The sequence below is a fragment of the Spodoptera frugiperda genome, chromosome 30, assembly GCF_023101765.2.
Source record: "Spodoptera frugiperda isolate SF20-4 chromosome 30, AGI-APGP_CSIRO_Sfru_2.0, whole genome shotgun sequence".
NCBI classification, from domain to species: Eukaryota; Metazoa; Arthropoda; class Insecta; order Lepidoptera; family Noctuidae; genus Spodoptera; species Spodoptera frugiperda.
Genome location: NC_064241.1, coordinates 2,888,582 through 2,915,403, shown reverse-complemented (window position 1 = coordinate 2,915,403; position 26,822 = coordinate 2,888,582). Strand labels below are relative to the sequence as shown.

At 36.1% G+C, this 26,822-nt stretch overlaps 1 protein-coding gene across 1 annotated transcript in view; it reads left to right on the top strand.

The window, feature by feature from the left end:
• Positions 1 to 26,822, top strand: part of LOC118269653 (C3 and PZP-like alpha-2-macroglobulin domain-containing protein 8) — a 242,239-nt gene that overhangs the window by 193,947 nt on the left and 21,470 nt on the right. The window contains exons 10-12 of the mRNA XM_050706877.1: positions 9,943 to 10,060; positions 17,820 to 17,959; positions 22,500 to 22,691. Coding sequence (XP_050562834.1) covers positions 9,943 to 10,060; positions 17,820 to 17,959; positions 22,500 to 22,691 — 450 coding nt within the window. The remainder of the gene's footprint in view (positions 1 to 9,942; positions 10,061 to 17,819; positions 17,960 to 22,499; positions 22,692 to 26,822) is intronic.

Here is a 26,822-nt window from a genome sequence, read left to right as displayed (position 1 = left end):
TGCTACATTTTAGTGCCTTGCATGATTCCAATAGCAATACATTAGAGAGAACCCTAAAGTCTATGCCACAAATATCGAAACATCACCCAGCTCTTTACTCAGCGGTTTTACTTGAAACCAATAACTGCAACAAAGGATTCATATTTTATACAATACATGGTATAAAATATTCACATACCCAAGCTTAAATATTAAAATTTACGCCGTAAATAAAACCATTCAGGACACTGCTTAATAACTTAATATGTCATAATAAATACACACGAAATTCCGAGAACAATTCACTCAAAGCGCGCGGAAATAAATGAATGTTTTCGGCGATATAAAAAATAAAAGCGAACGAACGAATGAATGAATGAATAAAAAATATCGTTCAATGTGTCCGTGTTGGGATGGAAACAAGATTATGCCTGTTTTGATGAATGAGCCTCTAGGGTCAGACGAGCGTTGTAGCAATTTTGCCACGTACATACATACATACATAATATTATATGTACTTAAATTTACATAAAAATTAAGACTGATTGCCTGTACTGTAATGTGAATTTAAATTAGTCGCTTTAGAGTTCATTATTGTATAACTCTATTACTCCTTTGTTTGTTTGGTAACTCTTTTAGGTTGAATTTAATTTTCAGGCTTGAACATGTTTGTAATTACAAACAGGCTTAGAGCTTAGTATGTTATTAGCCAATATGGAATTCTGGGAATACTTGTTTGAAATATAAACTGCTAGAAAGATTTATGGTTTCAATATAAGTGGCTAACAGGCTTAATCCTCAATACACATTTTCAATATTAATTAGCATTCGAATAGGTACTGAACGTTATTTTAATCCTTTTCTAATCTAGACTACGGCTAGAAAAGCAAGAGTAGGAACAGGGTGGTTTTTAGTCAGTAAGAGTCTGACACGCCCTCTCGCCTCGCCCAAGGCGGGAGAAGTCATTGGATGATTTTCCCTCCTTAAAAAAACCTAATTTAAGTAAGTAGAGCACACTTTATCATACACAGTTGTATAAAAAGAAAATAACAAACAGTACTAACAGAAAACAAATGCTCTGAATCTAATTATAAAAATGACCTTGAAAAATAAACACCAAGAGTTTGAAAACTCTCGAAACTCTCAGAAAAACGTTTTTAACACCACGAAGGTCAAACTTGAGGTAAGGGCCACGGATTTGTTTGTTTAAATAAAAAAAAACAGGAGTAACTTGGTCAAAGTTTTTCGAAGGCCAAGAAGTATGAATTATTCTTTGAGTTTTAATAAGCACACCATCATTATTTCACTGTCGAAAGTATTCGGAAAGTTAAGAAGAGAATAAGTATAGATAGATAGATTAATTCGCGTAATATACGCCATTAATGAAAAATAATACAAAACCTCAGGAAACTATTAAAATAATGGGCACAAAGGCGGTCTTATCACTGATAGTGATTTCTAACATATTTTGGACATGGTACATGAACCTTATATGCACGTGTTAACTTCGTGTATTTAATCTTAATGTACAGTACATTGAACGAAAAATTCTTATCCTCATCAATCTGGGGTAACCCAGATAATAAACCATAATGTCAAAAATAGAAGTATTTGTCTCTCTTCGAGCGGACGGAATGTTCTATTGCGTATTTTTGCATCTGGAGCTCTGCAGTCATTTAATATGATGCAGTAACTTCCCCATTGCTTATTTCTTTGCTTTTTTACTTTAGCCATTCAAAAAAACAAAAGCGTGAGCGGAAAACTGCGACCAACTAACCCTACAAATTCACAGCACAACCAATCATTTGTTAACAATATGCACATTGTTATGGAACTTGGGGTGACACGTTGCGTATCCGAGCGAATGTCGGCTACATGACATTGATTACTGAGCCCCCGCGCCGCAACAATGAGCTTTATTAATTGAAAACCTATACTCTAGCCGTGTGATGTATGTTAGCGGGGAATTTGGTTTGTGATGGGGTTCGAGGATTTGGGATGGTACATTTTGTATTGCTGTGCTTTGTGTTGATTAAATATCGCTTTATGGGTAAATAGCTAATTATGTCATACTAGCGACTACGGTGTGTTTCATCTGGTCTCTGAACTCTATTGATCTAGCGTTATATAGCCTAAAACATTCCTCGATTAATGGACATCCAAAGCAAAAGTGTTTTTCAAATCGGACCATTAGTTCCGAAATTAGCGTGTGCAAACAAACAAACAACCTAACTCTTTACTCTTAGTATATAAAAATAACAGATTTCTCACTGTATAAACTGTGGTATCCAATCTCAAACCCTGTATGATTTTGAAACATTAAACAATAATTATTGTAAATACTTACAAGATTCCTCTTGTAAGTATTTATTTCTCTTTATTTCACAACATTAAGCAAGAAAGACTTAAGTTATTCATTCCTTTAGTCTGAAAATTCGGATTCTTCATAGCAGTAGCATCCCTACAACGATTCCCAGAAAATAACCCAAAAATTATTTGTGGCACAAAGAAATTTTCAAACGCCAGAGTATCTTTGCAGACATCTATATTTTAGAAGTCATTTCAACATAAACCCAGATATTCGACCGTAAAATTACACGGAGATAAAATATATTTCTCTACGATGCTTTTAGGAACTAGCAATCAGTTTAAAAGCTTCGGCTGGCAAAGACGATGTTCAGATTGATGTCTAAATTATTACGGAGGGAGAGACGTTAACTAGATAGTAGATAGCATTGACTGCTATTGGTTGATTTGATGCAAGTATGACTGCTTAACATCGGGATCATAATTTAGATTTCAAATCAGGCAGAATATCGTTTTATTTTATTGTTTTGGTTCTGTTTATTTAGCCTCCCAACAAAGGACTATACATGGTGAAAGTCTTGTGATCCTTCAATTAAAGGGAATCACATTAAGGGTTGTTGGGGAATCGGAGATTGGGTAGATTACTTAGTCGAGATAGTTTATGTTTACCTGTAGGTAGGTAATAAAGTTCACATATGAAAAAGCATTGACTAATAGCAGAAAGGGCCATAGCTTTACGGTATTATAATGCTTGCAACAAAAGATGGAAGTACAATTAAACAAAAATAAGTAATGATCAAGGTAAACAAGCAAAATAATTCGCAACAAACTTCATACTCAAGAATCAAACAAAACAATTCACACTGAGAAGTCACGTTTACCTCACAAACTCACAAACTAACTAACACGTCAAGTAATTAAACACGTCATTAAACTTGTTCTCGTCAAAATCTGTTTACGACCTGATAAGGGTGGGTAGGTTAAAATTAATTTAAGTTCACCGGACGGTTCTTGTGGCTTGATAGAAACAAGTTATGGTGGACTTGCTACATTGAATAATGTCGCCGCTATGTAATAAACTACATTGTATAAGTTTGTTATTGAAATGCTGTCGATATTGATCAGAATTTTAGTTATTGCTTTCTTCATAAAATTTACGTCATCTATTTTATCAACTGATAGGATGGGGTAGATTAAAATAAATGCACATTACAATGTAAAGTAAAATTTATTTTATACATGAGTGTGTAGATGATGGAGATTTAAAATAATGTAAAGTACCGTAAGTTTTCGAGCCAGAGCCCCGATAAACCCGCTAGGTAGTCCTCCGCAGTTTTGGATCAGGCACCAGCCCTACTGGGGTGGTCCCCCATCTGTGGTGGTCTGATGGCTCTTTCAACTGTACGTACTGGTTTGGTTCTGGTTGGGCGGTGAAACCTTTGACATGCAACTTTTGCTCGCCGTCCGCAGACCCGCACACCTAAAGTACCTAGTTCAAAAATATACAGCCCCATATACAACCACATTATAATACAAAATTCGTACACAAAATTTGAAAAATGACAATATTGTTATAGTGGTTCAACTTCTTCATTATCCATATAAGTCCATTTCAATACGTACTAAAATTACAATACCAATTCTCACAACATGAATTTAATGACTTACCTACATAAAAAAAAGGATTCAAATGTCTCTCACTGACTCAAAGCTTCTTTAAATTCACATTAAGGAACATTAGCATCAAATGAATAAACATGTATGGAGTATTGCGAAGGTAGATAATGCGATAAACCGATATTTCGATGTGAAAAAGAATATCAATTTTAATCTACCATTAGAAAATGGTAATATTGGTATGAATAATGAAGGCAGAATTTATTTTATTGTGCCCAATAACTGACTCATACTCCGACTTTATACCAAATTTCATCAAAATCCGTGTAGTAATTTCAACTTGATTGATGGACAAACATTCTAATAAATTATAATACCAAAATTTGGCAGTAGCTCTTAACATCTATTTATCCTTAATTTTGATTTTATTCAAATTTGATTTAAGCAAATACTAGGATACTTCAGTATATACACACCATCTACTCACCATACCTAAATAATCCATTCGAAGCTACACTTTGGAACGAGCACCTAGCTTCACTGACAGACAGACTGACGGACAATCCAATTTGACGTTTCAAAAGTTCAAATTAAGGATTAATTAAAATTAATACTTTGCCTTGACTTATCTTGCTAAACATGTCCTGAATCTACTTAGAACCATTCCAAAATACCCTACAAGATTAATCAGCCACTAAAATTAATAGGGTCACTTTGCACTGACGTTATCTGTCCTCATAATTCAGATATGACGTACTTAAGACAGTTATAGGAGCTTTAGACTATAAACAGGCTTTTGATGTTATACCAGTACTAGACATTGCCAACGGTTTTACTGCAGTTTCGAGTATGAGCGTGTCCACATCTACACGTCACGACGTCGTCAACGTGGAACGGTGCGGTAACGTGACACGGTACGTTGACGTGACGTGCAAATTTACGTTAACGTAACGTAAAAATGAACTTCACGACGCAGAAACGTTACACGTCGTAAAATTCTGGTACATTCTTTACTAACATGCGTTTGTTTCGTTCGAGATAAGATTAGATTAAGAAGCATTAAATGAAGCGCCGTCCCACGGCGATTTTTTTTTTGAGGGGAATATCATTCAATGACTTGTCCCGCCTTGGGCGAGGCGAGAGGGAGTGTCAGACTCTTACTGACTAAAAACCACTCCGTTCCTTCTCCTGCTTTTCGAGCCAGAACCCCGGTAAACCCGCTAGGTAGGCATCAGTCCTACTAGGTCCCATCTGTGGTCCCATGGCGACGTTGCCGTACCGTGCATTAGAACGACGCGGCAACGTACCGTGGCACGTTACCGCACCGTTCCACGTTGACGAAGCCGTGACGTGGGGAAGTGGACACGCCCTATAGCGTAGCTAATCCCTGTCCTTCCACAGTAAGCTTTGGGCTTGAAACAAGCCAGCTTAGCCCATTAGCTTGACGGGAAGTTGTGAAAACTGGTGTGACAGGATTTCAAGCGAATGGTGATGTTGATAAATTGAATTTTATTTTATTTTGTTAATTTCTACGAACTGTGAAATTTGATTTTCGTTTGGTTTTGTGAGGTAAAATAGGAGATTATTGTCAAATAGGTAGAAATCCGTTTTATAATTGGGTATTTTACAAGGGTTTTAAAATGGATTTCTTTAAGCCACTGCTTAACCATAGATGGAATACAAACAAGCCCTCATTTTAATCAGTACGAGTATAAATCAGTATTTAGTGATTAAATCGAAAGTGAACCATGTTCTTTATGAGTAAATAAATTAATAATCATTAACTATGTTAGATGTTTCTGATATCTTGTAATATTTTTTTGGTTTTTTGTTCTTTAAATTATTTTTGTTTTTTAATTTTGTTATTCAACATGTACTTCTAAATTCATGCATATTTCTTTTAGCAATTAATATCAATAACTATTGGTTAACCTATAAATTAGTGACTGTATAAGCCCAAAACTAATTTATATGTATTTTTTGTACTAAATACCCTTTATACAGAAGCTGTCGATATACATTTAATAAATAAATAAATAAAATCTCAATTTTCATTGTAAAACAATACAAAGGTAGAATTTCGTTCAAAAAAATAACAAAATAAAAAAATAACTCAATCAACAACCACTTAAAAAATGTAATAAACAATTTTCCGAATTGAATTCGGGAAATAAATTAAAAGAAAACGTACGCATCAAAGGCTATGTCCAATCAACATCAATTTGTAACGGCAAATTGGTCGATTGTTCTCTTATTGAAAAAAAAAAAACAACGTTTTAAAAACGTCCGTCGTGTATGTAGAACGTCGAAATGTCGTTATGCACTTTAGAGTGGAGCAAAAACAAAAAACAAGTATGTCGATACAATCAACTGAATGGGAAATGTATGCTTTATGGCAATTTTTCACTAGAAAAATGATAGCCAATTACTTTGGGAAAAATGATACAGATTGTTGATTTTTTCAATGAAATATTGCTTTGTTGAATGACTCGTTCAATGAGTGAGGTATGTTTTATATGACCTTAAGTTTATCATCGTCATCAATACAACTTCCGCTTTAACACCAGTTAGTAAGAAGATCCATTTAAGGTATTTCACAACTAGCTGGCCCGGTAAACATTGTACCGCCTCAAAAATGTTTTCTCACCTTTTAAACCTTCTCGGGATTTCCACAAATTAATTCGAGACCATCATTTGCCAAATCAGTCCAGCAGTTCTCAGGTTTTGGAACGAGACTAACAGACAGCAATGGATTTTAATGGATTATACTTACATAGATATTACACATCACAGAACCAAACTATGCTGTTACTAAGAAAACCATACAGTCAAAAAAGGAATATTAAAATTAAATTAACTCAATAAACCTTTTTGAATATAAACTTATCAGTCACTGTGGTAATCATTGCATTTGCTGTTTAATAAAGCATATTCCAATGAAAATGATTTATGGCAAGCCTCACCGAATCTTCCACATAATTTAAATTTAATAACTTTGATATCGAAATTCTAGTTATTCAGTGAACGAGTAGATAGCTCAGCAGTTATGAGAGCAATTCCATGACTGGAAAAATGAAATCGAATATTGGCTTCTCTTGTAAATTTAATACTGATGGATGGAGTTATTTAAAACGTAACGTTACGTCACGTATTTTATTCCGAAGGGGTAGGCAGAGGTGCACATTACGGCACGTAATGCCGCTATACAATGTACATCCACTTTTCACTATTTGTGTTATGAATCCCATGTAATAGGGGGTGAGTCTATAAGCCAAAACATAACGTTAAGTCTTTTAAATCTGGAACGGATAGGTAGGAGTCCAACATTTCCATATATGTAGGGTACTTCTTTTCACCACCTTCCTGCACCGAGCAGACTTCCAATCATTTTCTGTGGCATTATAGAAAATGCGAAATTCTGTGGTATTAAAGAAAAATCGAAATTTCCAATAAACATCAGCAAGTCGTTGCCTAATAACTCAGGTACCGAACTTCAGTAGGCTGCTAATGGTATCTTGCTCCATTGTAGGCCGTATCATCACTTGCCATCAGGCGAGATATCGGCAAAAGACAGACAGGCCCGGTACATAATGTATAACTACACGTTGTACTCTATGATCATGTTTGTTTATTTCTATTTATATTCCCGTAAGCAAACGAGCGAATTTCCATAAATATCCCTCAAGGCCTTTACTGAAAATTTCGAAAAGTCAACGATTCTCTGACTTATGTAACAAACACAATAACATATATGTTAAAAATAAGAATTCTGGATCAAAATACCAAAAAAGGCAAACAATCCTTGAACCAACTAACGAATAAATAAAATTCAATAAAAAATCAGATACAGGATAATAAACATAACCTAGAATGGGTCTAGACGTCACGACACCAGCAATAAATTCGTTAGTCCTAACACTAAATGCTTTTAGGTCAACTACCAATGTTATAAATGGACATGTATAAAACCAATCGGCCAATAAACATTTCGGTGGCCAAACAACTCGAATGTTCTGGAACCGAGAAAACAGGCTTAGATTTATAGCGACAAATATTGGTATTGTCGAGAGAAATTTTTGATTTGTGTGTGTTGGACCTGACAAGTGCGTTGAAACAAAGGCCTTTCGTGTTTATATCGGGACCCAAGTACACGTAGAGGACATTTGTTTTGTTTACATAACCGCTTCCAAGTCGATAAAAATGTTTCGGGTATTTTTTGGGCCTTTCCCCGTTCCGAGGTGGGTTTATGTAAGAAATTTTATTACGAATTTGATCTTAAGTTATGGTTTGGTTTTGATTAAGGAGTTTATTTGTTTCTGTTTACTCCTTTTTTTCTGGTTGTGTTATGTGGCTACCTTGATTGTTCAGGGTATTACTGAATACAAAGTTCTAAGCCTGAACATGGTTTGATATGTATCATCATCATTATCATCATATCAGCCATAAGACGTCCACTGCTGAACACAAGCCTCCACCAATGACTTCCAGATAGGCTGGTTGGAAGTATGATATGTATGTCAAGTTAAAAAATCTATGTATGGATATTAGATCTTGAAGTTGTCCCGAATTTTCTTTACTAGACTAAACTTCACGGAACCCAAGACCTTTCCAACGAATGCAAAACTATGGAAATCGGTGCGTGCGTTCTAGTGTTATAGCGTTAGGAAGGAAAACCCGCCTTATGTTTATATTATAGATAAGAAAAGGTATAGAAGGTATCTCTAATTTTATAATTATCTTTTTTTACAATACGGATAAACCTATAAGTATCGATCCATATGGTACGTGTATATGGAAGTAACACCATAAAATATAACGAATAACTTTAAACCAAAATTTATAGTCACATTGCATATAATGTGTACTGCATGGCACAATTTTGTAACAAAATAGCAGAGGCTGTGTTTAAAATATTGCCTTTTTAACACATATTTATGTCCCGCCATATTTTAAATCCCCATCTGTGCTGATACTATTTTATTCATCGTTAAACCACGATTCATGTTATATAGCTACTTCCAAAATGGGAATAAATATTTCCAACTTTATTTATAGCAAAAAAAAAACATCACATTTGTATTATATATTTAAAAGTTTGCTTGTTTGGATATTTATCACTTAATTACGATGAAAGTACTGAACGGATTTTGATGAAATTCGGTATACAGAGAGGGTATGAGCTATCACACGGGAACTTGGGCGAAGCCATTGGCAGCAGGTAGCATTATATAATATGTGTGTCAATACAATAAAAAACTCAAATATGAATAACAGTAAGTGAAGTTCCCCTAAATGACAAACTTGTTCATGCTACCTCTACTAAACTTAATAAAGCAGTTTTCTTGCTTACAATATTAAATTCTGTTTAAAATAAATGGCGAATACTTATAAGCTACTTAATAATATTGCAGTAATAGCACTTTCAAGAAACTGTGTCAGCAGAAAAACAATCGCATTTTTCTCTGAAGACGCTAGAAACGTGAAATATTGTACACAGGTGTATTTTATTGACCTCGAAATTGCTTTAATGTAAAATTTTTGAGTTTTTCTTCCTTTTCCAACTTTGTAAGAATGTGATTTAGTGTTTACTTAAGAGAAACTTAAGGTTTTTTATGGTATAAGCCGGTAAACGAGCTGATGGATCACCTGATAGTAAGCAATCCCCACCACCCATGGACCCGATTCCTATTCCGATAAACTTTAATTGGAATTTAGAATTTTCATCGATACATTTTCATTGACCTTCATTTAATCCCTAAATCTATCGGTTAATTCAGATAAAGAACTCTAATAGCGATTAGACTAAGCCTCTTTGCATACGAACATCGTTTCGTTAGTCGTAGCGTATCGCGAGTAACGTAACAATGGTCAACATGTCATAAAATTGGCTAATGTGCAGTAGGTGCCCATTTTACTCCATGTGCAATGAATGGGCTAATTCTTAGAACAACTCTCAAGTCAGCTCCTTAGAAAACTTTAAACTTTTCTCTTTTAATTTGTCCTTACAAATAAGACGACTAAAATCCAACTTCTTTCCAGATTCCCAGTGACGGCAGACATGGCACCAGTCAGTTCCCTCCTCGTCTATTACGTCACAGAAGCAGGGGAGCCTGTCAGCGACGTTGCCAGCTTTCACGTCCGACTCCTGCATAAAGAGGTGAGGATGACGTCACGCGGTCTAAATTTACACATCCCGCGATTCATCACGACAGATTTCCATTTTATGACCGTATAGTATGTAGGAGTAAATTGTGTTTTTAGTTGGTAGATGTTTTTACAAAAGAATATTTAGGAGGATGTTTATTTATTTATTTATTTATTTAACTTCATCACAAATACAATGAATGGCGGACTGATGTCAGCCATAAAGGATTATATAAGAGCCAACGTTATTTGCTTATAGTAAACCATATCACTTATTAGTCAAGAATCAAATCCATCATACAATTTACTCTTACTAACTTAAACTTGGCACGTAAAACACACGGCACAATCATATATATAGGGTTTCGCTGATAAGAATTGGATTTTTAAAAATTAAATGAAATATTACATTTAAATTTTTCAATATAAATGTAATATTCCATTTAAATTAAAAAAATCAAAATCTTATCAGCGAAATCCTTTTGCGAAAATGGAACCAAAAATATTGTTTAGACTACAATTTCAGGCCATGAATTAATTTAAATATTTCACAAACAAAAAAAATACACAATCAAATTCACATTAGCTAAATCAAAATCTAATTTCTAACAAACAGTATTAGGGCAGGTAATAAAAAATAATTTAGAACAAACATGAAAATACTTCAATACGAGTATCTGTCTATTTCCCAGAAACATTTACACGTGTAGCCTAATAGATTCGGATATGTGTCGGGTTAAGCCGAATTAACATACTTTGTTTGTATTACTTTAAGCTTTATTTACTTAAGTATGTACATATAAAATAAGGGCTAAAATCGCGTGTTGTTTATATGTAACTATATTTGTTTGAAAATGGTGTTATTTAAAATGTAACTCAACATTTTAACGATTTTATCGGGTTACTATTTTGAAGAATGAAGATTAATTTGCAGCAGATATATTTTGGTTCTCAGGGAATGGTTTAAACAAGTTAATGTATGTACACTTGTACAGTTTGATATTATTAGTGACAATGTCAGTTTAAAAACTTATAGTTAAAGTATGTTAAAACTAGGATCACAAAATCTACGGCCTCACAGAAAACCGACGTGAAACAACGCTTGCGTTGTAATTCGTTGTGTCGTGAGGTTACCAGATTCCCAATTACGGGTAACTCCCTAATCTTACCAATTTCCGATTCCCCAAAAACCTATAAATGCCCAACCCCCAAAAGGCCGGCAACGCACTTGTAACGCCTCTGGTGTTTCGGGCGGCGATTGCTTATCATCAGGTGATCCGTCTGCTCGTTTACCGGCTTATATAACTAAAAAAACACGTTTCATAAATAACATCTTTAAAAATTAAAAACTCTCAATAGAATTATTTATTTTGACTAATTCGATAATAATCCATCACCCATACATATTTGGCAATGTATCATTAAATCAACATGAAACTTCCTATTACTATTTCGATTTTACTTTACTTCTGAAAATAATAAAACCTGTCTTTCAACACAAGACTTTAAAAGTCCCTTTTAACAAATCCGTAGTAAATTCCTTGACGTAACAATCCTACCTTGGTATTGGAATGTCGGCCGCTTGTCCGCAACTCCACGTATGGAGCTCAACCACCAGATTTCTCGTTTACGTTTGCGTTTTGTTTTGCTTTGTTTTTCGAAAGAAGATGTAACAAAAACGTGAATTCAGCAAGTCTTGTTCGCATTTTGTGCTTGTTAGACTTATGTTAGATTTCTCCTTATCCATTTTGACTGAGATTTTATTCAATTAAATACTCGTTTTATGATTTTGTCTAGTGTTTGGAATTAACATTGTTATATTGACATACCGCAGTAGATTTTCGTCAAAATAACTTCAAATTACGTAGTTATGTACATATAACTTCAAAATACATAATACTATGTAATATATATATTGAAGTTATATGTACGACTTATCCTTCACTTCAATTATTCAGAAATACCATTTTTAACACTCCTAACTTTCTTAGAATCTCACCGCCGTACTCAAAGCCGTTTAATAGTTACTTAACCCAGTCCTTTGCGATTGTTTTCGATACATAATCATTACTAAAGAATAGTTTAAGAAAACCATTCCATGTCTCTGAGTGCGGCAGTTAGCAAAGATACTTAGAGAAGCTTCTAAGTCCAGGTACATTCATCAAGTACTCAACCCATCTGTCTAGAGGGCGTTTCGAACGTGTAGTAGTTTGTGGTCACCATTGAAGTGCACTTCACAGCTGCAAATGCACCAATAGACGTCAATTGTTTGGGAAACATGGCGAGTGGACTTGTAAGACTTAGGGTACGATACATTGCTCTTACTCGATGCTAGGGTTAGAAATATGGGAGCTTAAGTTTAGTTATTTGATTGCTATATGGGCATAGCTGTCATAATTTTTACTGCACGGTTGGTGCGGTAGTTGAGCAACCAGCTGCCGAACAACTCTTTGTGTGATCGAAAAATTGTTGTTTCGGGTCTGGATATCATATGTATGTGAACTTGTAAACAAAAGAGAAAATTCTAAAGTGGAACAACGTTTTTCTAAACAAAACAAAATTGGTAGAATTTTAATATAAACAATGTTGTTGTTTTGTAATCGTCAGCGTCTGCGTCCACATTGTACGCATTGTACGCATACGTCATCAATACGCATCGCATGTATCCATTGCCGGTGATGCGGTGCGTACGATGCGGATCAGTGGACGCTGTTGTACGAGTTTATATACAAGACAAACTAAAATCCGTTGCGTGCGGTGCGTACGATGCGGATTAGTGGACGCGTACCTACCTTAAATTCAACTTCAATCAGCAATTCTCCACATCATACAGACTTATTCTTTGTTATATAAGTTTTTAAACTGACATGGTCACTAACACTATTATTAGCACTTATGACGGGATATTTACCATGTTTATTAATTTTTGTGAGTTTCCGTAATTTCGGCACTGTTGCAAGCGCCATGATCACGGATTATTATAATTAAAGAGAGTTATTCTTTGTTATATAATTAAAGAGAAATTATGAGTTAACCTCATTAGCTGGCTGTGCTCAATCACGCTTGTAACCACTAGACCTCAATTCAATTCGAGAATAAAATAAATAATTCTATTAACCTTTCACATCCAGGCCACATCGTGTTGGGCTCGCTGTCATCGCAGCGGTAAGTCCCCTCTTTGAGGAGTGGCTAGAGAGGCGCCACGGCGTCCTCACCTACCGCCTGACGCAGGTGCTTACCGGACATGGGAGTTTCGGTAGGTTCCTGTTCCTTATTGGGCGGGAGGAAACGCCCGGGTGTCATCACTGCGAGGACCGCCCGGAGGACACGGTAGAACATACGGTGGCGGTGTGCCCTGCGTGGGCTGAGTACCGCCAAGTCCTCAGGGATGTGGTCGGCGACGGCGACCTCTCGCGCCCGGCACTGGTTCAGGCCATGGTGCGGAGCGAGAGGGACTGGGATGCCGTCTCCTCTTTCTGCGAAGCAGTCATGCTAGCTAAGGAGGAGGCGGGGCGCGTGAGAGAACAAACCTCCTCACGCCCCAGCCGTCGCGAGAGACACTCCGGGCGTCGGGGATCGCGGGACGATCTCCGGCCACCGTAAGTGCGGGCCTGCGGGCGGCGAGTAAGGGTAGCTCACCGCCCGAACAGAACCAGACCCGTGCGTACGGCGCGTAGCGTTCCGCGCGCGCCTCAAAGAGCCATCAGACCACCACAGATGGGGCCCAGTAGGGCTGATGCCTGATCCGGAGCTGCGGACTACCTAGCGGGTTTACCGGGGCTCCGGCTCGAAAAGCAGGAGAAGGAACGGGGTGGTTTTTAGTCAGTAAGAGTCTGACACTCCCTCTCGCCTCGCCCAAGGTGGGAGAAGTCATTGGATGATTTTCCCCCTGAAAAAAAAAAAAAAAAAAAAAAAAAAAAAGGCCACATCGTGTAGCTGTTCAATTATTACTACCCAATAAACCTGTATGGTTCATAATAATGATGATTAATCAGCCTATATGACCCTTTGATCAGTCAATTGGCGTAAAATTGGAATACCGTTTGCCAAGCTTAATTAGTACTCTGTTGGTTTTGTGGGGGGTACATGAGCCTCATTTCAATCGGTGCTTTTTTATCTTTTTTGCTGTTATGTGCATAAGCTTTTTAATAAGTTAGTTTCGTTGGTGGAATTTCCGTAAGTGCGATAGCGGCGGGGTTGATTGTTAGGGATATTTCAGTTTTTATTTTGAGTTTTATAGTCGCACTGTATCTAGAATTGTAGCTGGTGTATTGAAATAGGTTTACTCTACATTAATTGAGACTTATAGCTAAAGTGTGGGAGAGCCATGCTTCGGTGCATGGTCCGGATCGACCGGAGTGATGCCACGGCCTTAAGGAATACCGTTTCGCCGTGTGAGTGGGGTTCTCGGAGGCGCAATTACCCTACCAATCTTTCCAATCCCACAACAATTCCTTAATTCCTAACCCCCAAAAGGCCGGCAACGCACTTGTGTTTCGGGTGACCATCGACGGCGGCGATTGATTTACCATCAGGTGGTCCATCTGCTTGTTTACCGGCTTATACAATAAAAAAACAACTAGTGAAAACTGGATGTCTCGATTAATATTTGTACCTCTGTCTAACCCTACGTGAAATGAAGGCGTTATAATAAGTAATGTCATTACAATTTTTAACTCATAACTTAAAGTACTTACTCATGAATACCTTTTATGAGGTATTTGAAATTAAAATTTAATATCGTAATAAAAATTTTGTAGCTTTGATGAAATGGCTTTTACAAATTATCGCGAAAGTAATTTAATGATTAAACACGTCACTCTGAATAATGAAATTTAGTACTAGTAAAGTTTGAATAGGCCTTGCCTAATTGAATTATTCACAACGTACCTTTAAACATATTAACAAATTATTCATGAGAAGTGTTGAAGAAGAATAAGTGAATTATAAAGTTTTTGACTAAGTACCTAACGTATTTTGGTCTTAATAAGAATTTAAAGCCTAACACTATTTATTATGCCAGTTACTTGAACAGAGAATTTTAGTTAATTAGAAGTCTAATTTATTAAGAGAGAAATGTTTGAGCGCTAGTACGTAGGTATTTTATATACAAAAGCGGGACGAATTTCAAGTACCAGTGATTGAAGTGAACAGTTATCTTATATTAACGATTAACTGATTTAATAATTCACTTACATCTTAAAAAAATGCATCAACCGACGTGAAACAACGCTTGCGTTGTGTGAGTGAGGTTTCCGGAGGCCCAATTCCCAATCCCCGATACCCCAACAACCCTTAAATTCTTAACCGCAAAAGGCCGGCAACGCACTTGTAACGCCTCTGGTGTTTCGGGCGTCTATAGGCAGCGCCAATTGCTTACCATCAGGTGATCTGTCTGATCGTTTACCGGCTTATACCATTAAAAAAAACCATTTCTACAATCGAGAAAAATTGTACATGGGACTTACCGTAAGAAAAATATTTAAAACGGCACACATGATTGTTTCTCTTTAAAGATAATGTATTAAATTCCATTTCAATGATTTGTAACTGATGTTTAGTCAACTACCAATATACATACATACGAGCGTTCTACATGGGCGTCCTTTGCACAAACCGTCACATCCTGTTGTGTATGACAGCCCTTTTTGTACAACACCCTTTGTTTGGTAGCAAATTTAATTAAAATTGAACGCAATAGTGATGATGACGGAGTATGAAACTTAAAAATCTATTGGTTGCGTCTGTTAGGTGTAATTAAAAAATATTAGACACGTATAAAAAAATGTGTTAAGTATTGTTACTTACAGTCTTACATAAAACGAACCAAAATTTTGGAGTGGGACCTAACTACGGCTTAATTAAGTAAAACATCTGCTTAAAAGTGACATGCGATATTTAAAATAAATTCAGCGCCTAGTTTTAGTGGTCTTTTTTTAATTCTGTCTTTACTTCTCTTTTTTAGGGAGCTAGTTTTCTATTAAAAGCGGCAAATGTTACTACATTTTCTCTGCAGTACAGTATAAACGTTTTTTTACTAACGTAAAAACTTTGGACCAATCGCGAATATAAATCGAACCAATCTGTCATCAAACTAATAAGTAGACACACAAACAACAGTGAACAAAACAGAAATACTTATTTTAAAAAAACTTCGCATCTCATTTTAAAAACACAAACAATATTACAAACTCGAGTACAAGTAGCCATCTTAACTTTAATTAACGTAAATACTCCCTTGGTCCACTTATTCAACATTTTCTCGTTACAAATTCTTTAATGGATCCCCTCCTCCAATTATTTTTATAGGACATTTTAATGGAACGGCAAATATCAACCGGTAGTCATAAATAATTCAGATACCTAAACTTATTAGAGAGGGGCGGGGCTTGTTACTAAGTTAAATGGCTTCTAAGTAGGCTACAGCTTGATTCTGGAGTCGGTTGATTTGTAAATGAACGATCAATAGTATATTTCTTCAGATCTTCTCTTGAATTGTATTTGTTAAGCCAAGTCCTAGGGTCTAGGGTCAGATGAATAATTCCTAAGTTTTAATTTTTACGCAACATTATATACCTATGGATGATGATGATGATGATGAAGGAGGATGTCGGGTGGCCCGAAGGTTTATGAGGATGTCGATGATTAATTCGTAAATTTTACCGAAACAGCCTTACCTATGATGGAAGGAGGATGTCGTGCGGCCCGAAGGTTTAAGACAGATGTCTTGCGTTGTATTCGGCAAGATTAGTGTGGGCTGACCAGAGTAATACCGGACCGCCTCACAGATTACCGACATGAAACAGCGCTTCCCTTGTATTATTCTATTAACCCCGATTCCCCAAAACAACCTTCAAATTCCTAACCCCCCGGCAACGCATTTGTAACGCTTCTAGTGTTTCGGGTGTCCATATGCGGCGGCGATAGCTTACCATCAGGTGATCCGTCTTCTCGTTTACCGGCTTATACCATCCAAAAAAGTACCTACACATCTGTTTTCTTTTACAAATAACACTAGACAAGTACCAACCAACATGTTTAACATCACCCATCTCAATTTTATCAAAGTAATGACGACGTCCAGTGTTATTACACGGCGCTTAATCAACGGTCCCTAATGAAAGGCAATTCGTTGCCTGTAAAGGACGCAATTAAGAACGTTTGTAATTTCCACTGTTCTCGATATCGGTTCAATGCGTACAACGTATTGGGTAGTGTTAACTGGGTTTTGGACATTAAATTTATTGCTATAGTTAGTTTCTGGGATAGATTTGTGCGTGTGATCTTATTGCTGATGTGTTTCGTGTGTGGTTTAATTTAGTTTTGATGGTAGGAATAATGGTGGATGTTGATTGGTTTCAAGTTATTTTATTATAACTTTCGTGAGACATACTAAATTAATTGTTATGTTATCGGCTTACTCACGTCAGTTACGTGAAAAAGCCAATTTGACGAGGAACTCGACTGGTTTCAAACCATGCTAGTGGCTCATATTCATGAGGAGCACGACGTTGCGATTGTCTGCGTAATAATTAATTGAAGTTAAGTATTGTTACAAAGGCTAGCCAAAGTACCATTGAAATAATCTATTAAAATCTGTAGTGTCCATACTTCAAATAAGTTTACAAAAAATGCTGAATGGAAGGAAAATTCTCAATTACTAATACCGACATTTCGTTATTCACATTAGAGGATTCATAATGCTCTATATATTATGTTCATACGTTTCATATTAATATGTTCTAAACCCAACTTCTTTATTTTCTCACCAGGTGGCAGTAGCGATAGAAGAAAGACGTTGGTGGTATCCCAGAGCAGCGTTGCAGCTTCGAGTCCTTGCTCCACCAGACTCAACTATGTGTCTAATTGGAGCACGAGCACCACCTGACGCCAGATTTGATCCTCATCAGACGTAAGTGGACTTTTCATAACTTATTGCAATGACTAATGAATTTAATATCTACAGTAATGTGTTTTTACCCGACTGCGCCAGAAGGAGGGTTATTCAATACCATATAGGTACAATTATCTGTAAATATTTTGGTCAGGCCATCAAGGCCTTATATTGGAGAATACCTATCTATCCATTTAACAGAGTCCATTGGTTCTGCTCTAAATACCTCTAGTTCATTATTCATTTACTTTTATTGAGGGCGCAAGGCGAGTAATTAGAGTGTCAGACTCTTACTGACTAAAAACCACCCCGTTCCTACTCCTGCTTTTCGAGTCGGAGCTCTGGTAACCCGCTAGGCAGTCCGCAACACCACCCCGATTAAGCACTGAACGTTAATGGCATTTTTTTAAAGATCGATTTTGTCACTTCGTTCATACAAAACTTTAGTTTTGTTTTTTCTAAACCATTAAGTCAATTTTCTATTGCAACACTTTACAAAAGTAAAAACCTATTTTCGTTTTCAATACAACATAAAACGCAGCACAGCACAAACCACAAAACCACTTTCACTCCATCTGTCACGAACATCGTTAACACAACGCGAAATAAGAACACGAAAGAAAATTATAATTTCCGCAATCCCCCTGATAGTCTCATAAAGTTGAGCGGAAAAACTTATAATTTCCCCCGTCCATGGTCCCGACAGCTTGTAGTGATGCGAATAAGAACTCGTTATTGGTCGAGATATCGAATAACACAACCACAACGGTATAATAACTGCGTTCTGGGAAAAGCAAGTTAAGCGATGCAGCGGGTTGTATACTGAACTGGGGAATGACGTCACAACGAAGCAGAGATATTTGAAATTGGATTTGAAACTGTGAAATCGTTACTGTATTTTGTTCTTGGTGTGTCTTTAGACGTGGCTGAATGGTATTTATAGGAAGGAGATTTAAATTAAATTGTTGTATGGTGACACTTCGAATGGCAAAGAATAATTATACTATGAGGAGCGAGACAACCTCCAACACAAGTGTTATTAACCACTTACTGGGGCTGTTTTGATCACTTGTGCTATTTTAATGTAAGAGACTAAATAAGAAAAGAACTTTGATTTTAAAATTATTGTTGACCTTTTAAAATGAAATAATGCTACGCCAACGCACAATGACTTTCCTTTTTTTGATGTGTTAGTGAAAAGGTTAACACAAATTGTACCTACAACATTTATTTTAATTTAAATAATAATAGTCAAATTCCTCTTTTATCGACTATGGCAAGAAAGCACACGACTCACTAATTCAATAATAGTTACACCTGATGTACGTAACTACTTACCATCAGGTTTAACTATTAATAAATTAATTTTAGATACATTAACAAGTTTTCGATTATAACGAAAATTAAATTGTCGTCTATTAAATTGATGATGACCCTTATTATAGAACCATTTGGCAAAACGGTAATAAAATCTATTGTCAATAACAAGACCAAAATAAAATAAAAAAGATCCCTTCATATTACAAGAACACCAAAATAAGAGCTTCAAGGAAAATTAAATCAAATTTCCATTGCAACACCGTCTTCTAAGTTGATTATTGCATGTCACATCAGTCGCGACGTAGACGCAGCCCCGCCAGTCGAATATCTGAAATGAAATAATCTCGCAATTTAATTTTATAAATTGAATGGAGTGAATTTGTCTGACAATTTCATTTTGTTGAATCCTCACGGTATAAATAAAATTGGAGGAGTATTGAAATTATTAAGGGTTTTTGAAAAAATGGTTGACAATGTCGGTTGTGAATGGACAACAAAACATTTTTGGCAACCGCCGAAGTGCACGGAGTTTTGATTTTGTCCTACAATTCTACAAATGGTCGATTCTTGCTTTGCCAAATGTACAACAGTGTTATTAGTCGCGTAGTCTCATTGAAACTGCAATTTCTGAGAATTTCAAAGCAAAAGCACCCAATCAGTTTAAGCATTATGATTACTCGATTCTTTCAGTTTGTCGTTGTCTTTCGCACTTACACTTACCCCTCAATCCAGACTTCCATTTTTACGGCAAATCTTCCATTGTCTACAATTACGTAATTATTTTTTCAACCAACCTTTACGAAGGCTAAATAACAAACATCAAAATTATAGCTATTATCAACATTCTTCCTCTAACATCTTCCTTACACTTACTCCATTACAGCGAACAAAGAAACCTTACTTCGATAGGGAACTAAACAAGAGTTTATTGTTAAACAATTAAACAACGTTGTTATTGTATAAACTTCGGCCTTCAATTCAGAACAAAGTTCCAGCATAATATTGTTAGTAAACAGGATGGATATTATTATTAGTTTGAGCAAAATGAGCAACAAGTACATTATGTACCGCTTGTATAGTTGCTATTATAACCTCCATTTTGGGTATCGACCCTTTGTTATCACCCTGTATTTTGAATGGGTCAGTGACCCCTGAATTGTGGTGTTTTGAATGACAGAAGTAATATGATTGTTCACCAGGTTTCGTCTTGTTTGTAGGTACGTCTATATTTTTCTAGTCCTATTGCCTACTGAAATCCATTCCTAATTAAACTAACTGCATACTCAGAGGGCTCACCTTATTCGCTTTACATGTAACGAGATCGAAAAAAACAGCGTTCGGTACTCTGATTGGTCGACTCAAATGAATTATCCAATCAGAGCGCTGAACTCGGTTTCGTTTTGTTCGCAAGCAAACTCGTAGTAAGTACGCTGGTTTTTGGAAGGTTTCAGCCCAAATGACGTTAATTTATGTATTACTTACTACGTTACCTCTTTGTAGTACTTCTATACTGACTCAAAATCTTTGGTTTTTTAATCTTAAAACGTAAATAATTCCGTTCTAAGCAATTTGTGCTACGATAATACTAGATACCATACAATATCCATTTTCATGTTTGTAATAGACAATAACACAGTATTTCTTGTATCCCATTAATTACCAGCCGTTCCGTTCTGATAGACATACCAACATAACCACAACTGCACATTGCCATTGGGGGGAATCTAAACCAAATTCGCGTGCATACGTCATGGAAATAAATTACCCTTGTCATTACCTTACATGGCCGTATGAGGCGGGATTTTGCCAAAATATGCTGCTAACGTTCAAACAATCCCCGGTGCTTGTACAAGGATGTCAATCAAATATCGTGACAATACCAAAAGCGCTCAAAGCGAAATTCATCATTTATCGTCAGACAATTCATCTTCGTTTGTGAATACGTAACGCAGGATATGTGTACTTTATAATATGTCAAATTTTCCATATTTTTGGTAATGTTTTAATTAATGTATCGATGTGGTGCTGGAATGTCTCCTTTGGATAGATCTGTATTTACAATTGCGTAAGATTGAAATCACAATTTTAACTGAAATTCAAAATAATTAGTCAGCATGGTGGTGTAGAAATATTATAGTAAGGGAGTTTTTTCACCAGAAATGTACTATGTAGCTATGCTACGAGGATGTAAAAGCTTAGCTGTGAAACTATGTGACCGTTTCCACTCATACTAAGCTATGTACCTGTGCGAGGAAAATGCGCATCTCGAGTATGCGATGTATCGATAGTAGGGAAGCCATCTATAGCACACATCCACAGCATGCATCTCTCGAGTCCGTTTCCACCAGTGCTATGCTATGTGTTCCAATGAATACGATTTGTGGAAGCCCAACGCATACACTGTAGAAAACTGGTGTGCTATACATTATTTACAGTTTTTATAAAGTCAAAACCTCAATATTAGCGTTCCAAAGTTTAGTCTAACATTTGGTTTTCTTTTACATCTCCGCTTAATTAAATGTAACGTCGGCCGTTGTCCCACGTCGAACTTAATACAAACTGTATTACTTGGAATTATCGAAACAGAAAACCGAACGAAGACCACTACTATACCATACTTAAAGCGACGTCGTTCTCTCCAGAAAGATTTCTGTTTTCGGTTCGAATTGTTCGGTTTCGATTCCCCAGCGGGTGCGTTTCAAACTTTCCTCCGTATTCCCCAACTTCCCGCTTCCTGCAGCTGAGCCAAGGATTATGTCACACGATTCATCTCTCCGCCGGTTTGTCTAAGGAAATATCTGCTGCCTTTTCATTTGGCTTAATGTACGCGTACGAGTTTCCGTTGTTATTGAGATCGCGCGATAGACATTCGCTTCCATTTCTTCGTGTGACGTGTTTTTCGCTTTGTCAGGTTCATTTTGTTTTTCGTCTTAACTTAACTTACGAGCTTGTGTCACTAATCTTTTATGATTCAATTCGGTCTCATTTGGTTTTCTATAAAGAATACAGTGGTGGTTACCGCAATACTATTTTTATCAATTGTATTAAAGGTGCAATAGTAAACTAACAATAACACTGAGAGGAAGGAATAAATAATCTTTATTTTGGTCTCTGTAGACGTTCTTCGTAAGATGAATAATCTGATAAATAACATCGTCAAAACCCTTAAAGAAGTCGTAAACTAACAACCACTGATAAATTTCCAAAAATCTTACCAAATCTTCTATTTGCCTACCAGGACACCAGAGCACGAAGAAGCACCGGGCCCCGAGTTTGTATCCGCGGGCGTTTCTCTGTTCGTCGGCGGTGGCGCTTGCGGTGGTGGTGTGTTGTATCGCCAAAGAACCGCGCCAGCTCCTCACGCACCTGCGCACCTGGTACCTCCGGCGTCACATGACCGACTTTGGATGTGGAAGTGTTTCAATTATACGTAAGTAGCCTTAATTTTGTAATTCAATATTCAACACTATAGATATACTCTTGATACTGAAGATTGATACGACAGTATATTCACGTTTTTCTTTTCAATGTTGATGTTCGAGGCACACGAAAATAAAAATAAAACTGCGTTTAAAAAACCGACTTCAAAAGCCAAAAACTAAAAAAATGGCGGTGTAATCGGTGACCAAATAAAGAAAACAAACATCCTTTTTTTTGAAGTCGGTAAAAACTAAAAATACACCACAGTTTGTATATCGCTCAGCAAACGACTAAAATGTTAAATGATTAATGTGATATTTACTCCAACATTCAATACAAAACATCGAAATCCCAAAAATTAAATGATACAAATGAATTCGTAACTTCTACTCCGTAAAGAATTACATTTAGATCGTAGCTCAGCAAAGATTTTAATATAAATACCTCCCACTTCGATCTAGTTGGAAATTATTTGATTAATTAGTAACTTTAACGAGTAAGCTTCAATAGGATTCCATTTGGAAACAACTTTGTAACAAATCTCTAAGAAATTCACCTAACATTTTCTTTTGTTGCTAAAATATAACGCACTTTTATTAAAACAAGCTTGAAATACATAATCCCGAAATCTCTTCAATCCTTAATCCTTTTAAGAAATACAGAGCTACGTATAAAAGGTTTGAACTTTTATAAATATCAAATTAGATGAAACATTTTCTCGGTAATTTTACTGGAGGTAAAGTGATGTTCGTTAGCTATACTTTTTCTTGGAAATTAATAAAATTCTTCCTGAAATATTATTATTCTCTTCCGTTATTTTGTATTCGGAGAATTCTGTTTCATTTTGTTTATGTACAAATTACTTAAAGCAAAATATACCTAATGTTATGTTGTTTAAATTGACTTTTAATTATGTGGTACACTCATGCGTGTAACTAATAATTTATTACATGTGTTCAGTCGTGTTGTTGATCTTGATGTTGTTCAAATGACAGAAGACTGAGAAAATGCGTAGTAAATATTGCACACTAAAGGTACGCGTCTACAGGCCCGCATCGTACGCATCGCACGCAACGGATTTTAGTTTGTCTTGTATAGAAACTCATACAACTGCGTCCACTCATCCGCATCGTAAGGACCGCATCATCAGCAATAGCTACATGCGATGCGTACTGATGACGTCATACGGAATGCGTATGATGCGGGTCTGTGGACGCTTACCTTAACACTTTAAACGCCACGGGGGTCACCGGTGACCGACGTTAGCGAAGGATTTGCCTTCCACATTTTTCTATTGGTAGTCAAAGACTTAAGACACAATGTACACCTAACTAATTTACCTTCCCAAGGGATTAGCAAAGAAAAACAAACATCTTAACCAATATAGCTACTCAGCCATTCAATATGGGAAGAAGGCAACAGACCACAAACTTAGTTTCCTAATTTTGAAGAGGAAAAATCGGGAGGAAACCTTTCCGAACTGAAGTTTGGAAAGTCAACTCACATAAATCCAATTCGCTGATTCATCTGTTGGCTGGCAAAAGTTATAAATGTGAACCAATGACGAATTGCTGATGTCGAGTTACTGAGATATGTAGAAATAATATCCTAGTGCGGAAATGTTTTTGCTAAAGGAATTTTTGCTTTTGTGTTTTTCTTTCGTTGGTTGATTTGTGTTCGTGAGGAAAAACGTGACCATTTGTACTAACTGCTATACTACATTAAAAAAGCTTCGGATCAAATCTTACAGCATATAATGTCGATGTTTCGGGATAAATCACCGATTATTATTATTACTTCAAACTTTTCAGTAAAAAAAGCATTCGATTTTAAAATTCTGTCTAACTACCGTACTACAGTTTGATTTTATATCGAAAACAATTTCCTTAGAAATTGTTTACTGTAACTGTAATTGGGTTAAGAAACCATTATTAAATGACTCTGAGTACGGCGGTTTGTTTCGAAATTGTACCAAAGGAACTTTGACGTAAATTAGTATATTCTCAGTTGTCCAGTTGTTCTGGACATAATAAGCTAAGGCATGACATCATTGCATTATAATGATCTTATTATTATTATCAGAATATCACATTACAAGAATATCATATTCACAAACCACACAGACTGAAATCGATTTACTACACATTTCCCATAAAATGTAACACAATATGCGGCTCAACTATCCTCTGTCTAAGTACCTGTCAAATGTATCATATCAGAGTGTTATAAGTCATGAGTAGACAACAAGACAAACGGCCCGTTTCTCCGGCGTCCGGTCATCGTCCGGCCGTCGTCCGGCCGTCGTCCGGCGATCCGACGGAGACAAAGCGATATCTCCTATAATATTTTAACTTTATGCTTACGAGATTTGCGTACCCCTTGAGGCATGCGGTGAAACTTATCGCTTGTTCGAGGATCAAAGTGACAAATGACGTCATTTGATATTGAATTTTAGATAAAGGTCCATGTTTGTAGGCTGACGTGACGTGTGGCGTGCTACTGGTTTCCTTATCCTTATTTTGCCTCTTTTTTCTTTTTAGTTCACTTTTTTTCATGTTATAATATTTTCTATGTAATAATATTTTCTTTTTTGTTACGGTTTTCTTTGGATGTATAAATTAAATTGTTTCGTAAATCCCAAGAAATTAATGTTTTGATTATTTGAATAAGACGTTAAATGGTTTCATGATTATCAACATTATTATTCTTTATATGTCAAATTCACTGAATCTCTGCCATTTTCCTGTAGGAATCACGATAATACATGTGACTTAAATACTATTTGAAAATAACAGTGAAATCTAAAGAATAATATGTTTTTCGAATCCAAAATCCAAAATAGAGTTCCTAAAATTCTAATATCCTTTTATAGAAGACTCATTCTTTTAAAATTCAATTTCCTTGTGTTCTGTATTTCACTATTACTAGATTATTTTTATTCAGAATGATAACAACAATAGTCGATTATTTATGACGTGTTTTGTATAGAACTGAGTTAATGAGGAAAGTATGAATAAGCGTGTTTTTCCACCCGAGATGGCTATGTATCGATAATAGGGAAGCCATCCATAGCATACATTTATAGCACGCATCCATAGTATGGATCCGTAGACGCATCTTTTCATATAAAACACAGCTTAGCTCAGTCTGTTTCCACCAGTGCTAAGCTATGTGTAAGTACCAATTAATATGATTGATGGAACCCAAACGCATCCACAGCAACATAGCATATCACATCTCTGGTGGAAAAGCACACTAAACCAGCGAATCCAAACAAAACAAATGAATTACATCACATACGATACAACCCCGAACAATAACCACAACACAATCCGTTCTAAAAATTATTTCCATTCAATCATAAATCAAACCTTTGTTTTTGATATTAAATTAGTTCCCAAACATTGTTTTCCGATAAAATCATTTCATTATTCAGTTTAATTAACATACTCCGGCCAGTTTACATCCATGTAATAAATTCAGCGTAACAAAATTGAAAAGCTTTTGTTCCAGCGTGTAAACAAGGCTGTAGTATGAAATAATTAACGATATACCTTTACTAAAATCATGGCTTCAACGGTATTGGATGCACTGAATAGATATTTGTATTATTCATACATGATGGTGTTATTAATATTCATGATCTTTCATTGTGTTTACTAAAAACTGTAACTGTTTATAAAACAGCCTATAAGGCAGCTACTGCTACCACAGGCCTCTTCTCAAACGGAGGTTTTAGTATTAATCACCACGCTTACTCAATGCAGGTTGGCGATTTCAAACTTCAAAATCAGAAATGATAAGCCCAGGTTTTCTCACGATGTTTTCCTTCACCGTTTGTCAGTGGTGTCTAAATAATCTTAGAAAGTACATATAACTCGGAAAAAGGTACATTGGTACTTTGCGGTTAGTAGGTTTCGAACCAGCACCCTCATGCATGAGAAACGGACTAATGCCTTACTTCTAAAATGACCTTGAAGTATTGGGATTCTTTGCTTAGTTCTTAAAAAAATATCAGTCAAGGTCGCATAACAGACAAAGTATAATATTTTCATAGAAAGGAGCTTGTTTACTTTGTTTACTAGATTTTTTTATGTTTTTGACAACTGAAGCAATAAAGCAATAACTTCTTCTGGAGAAA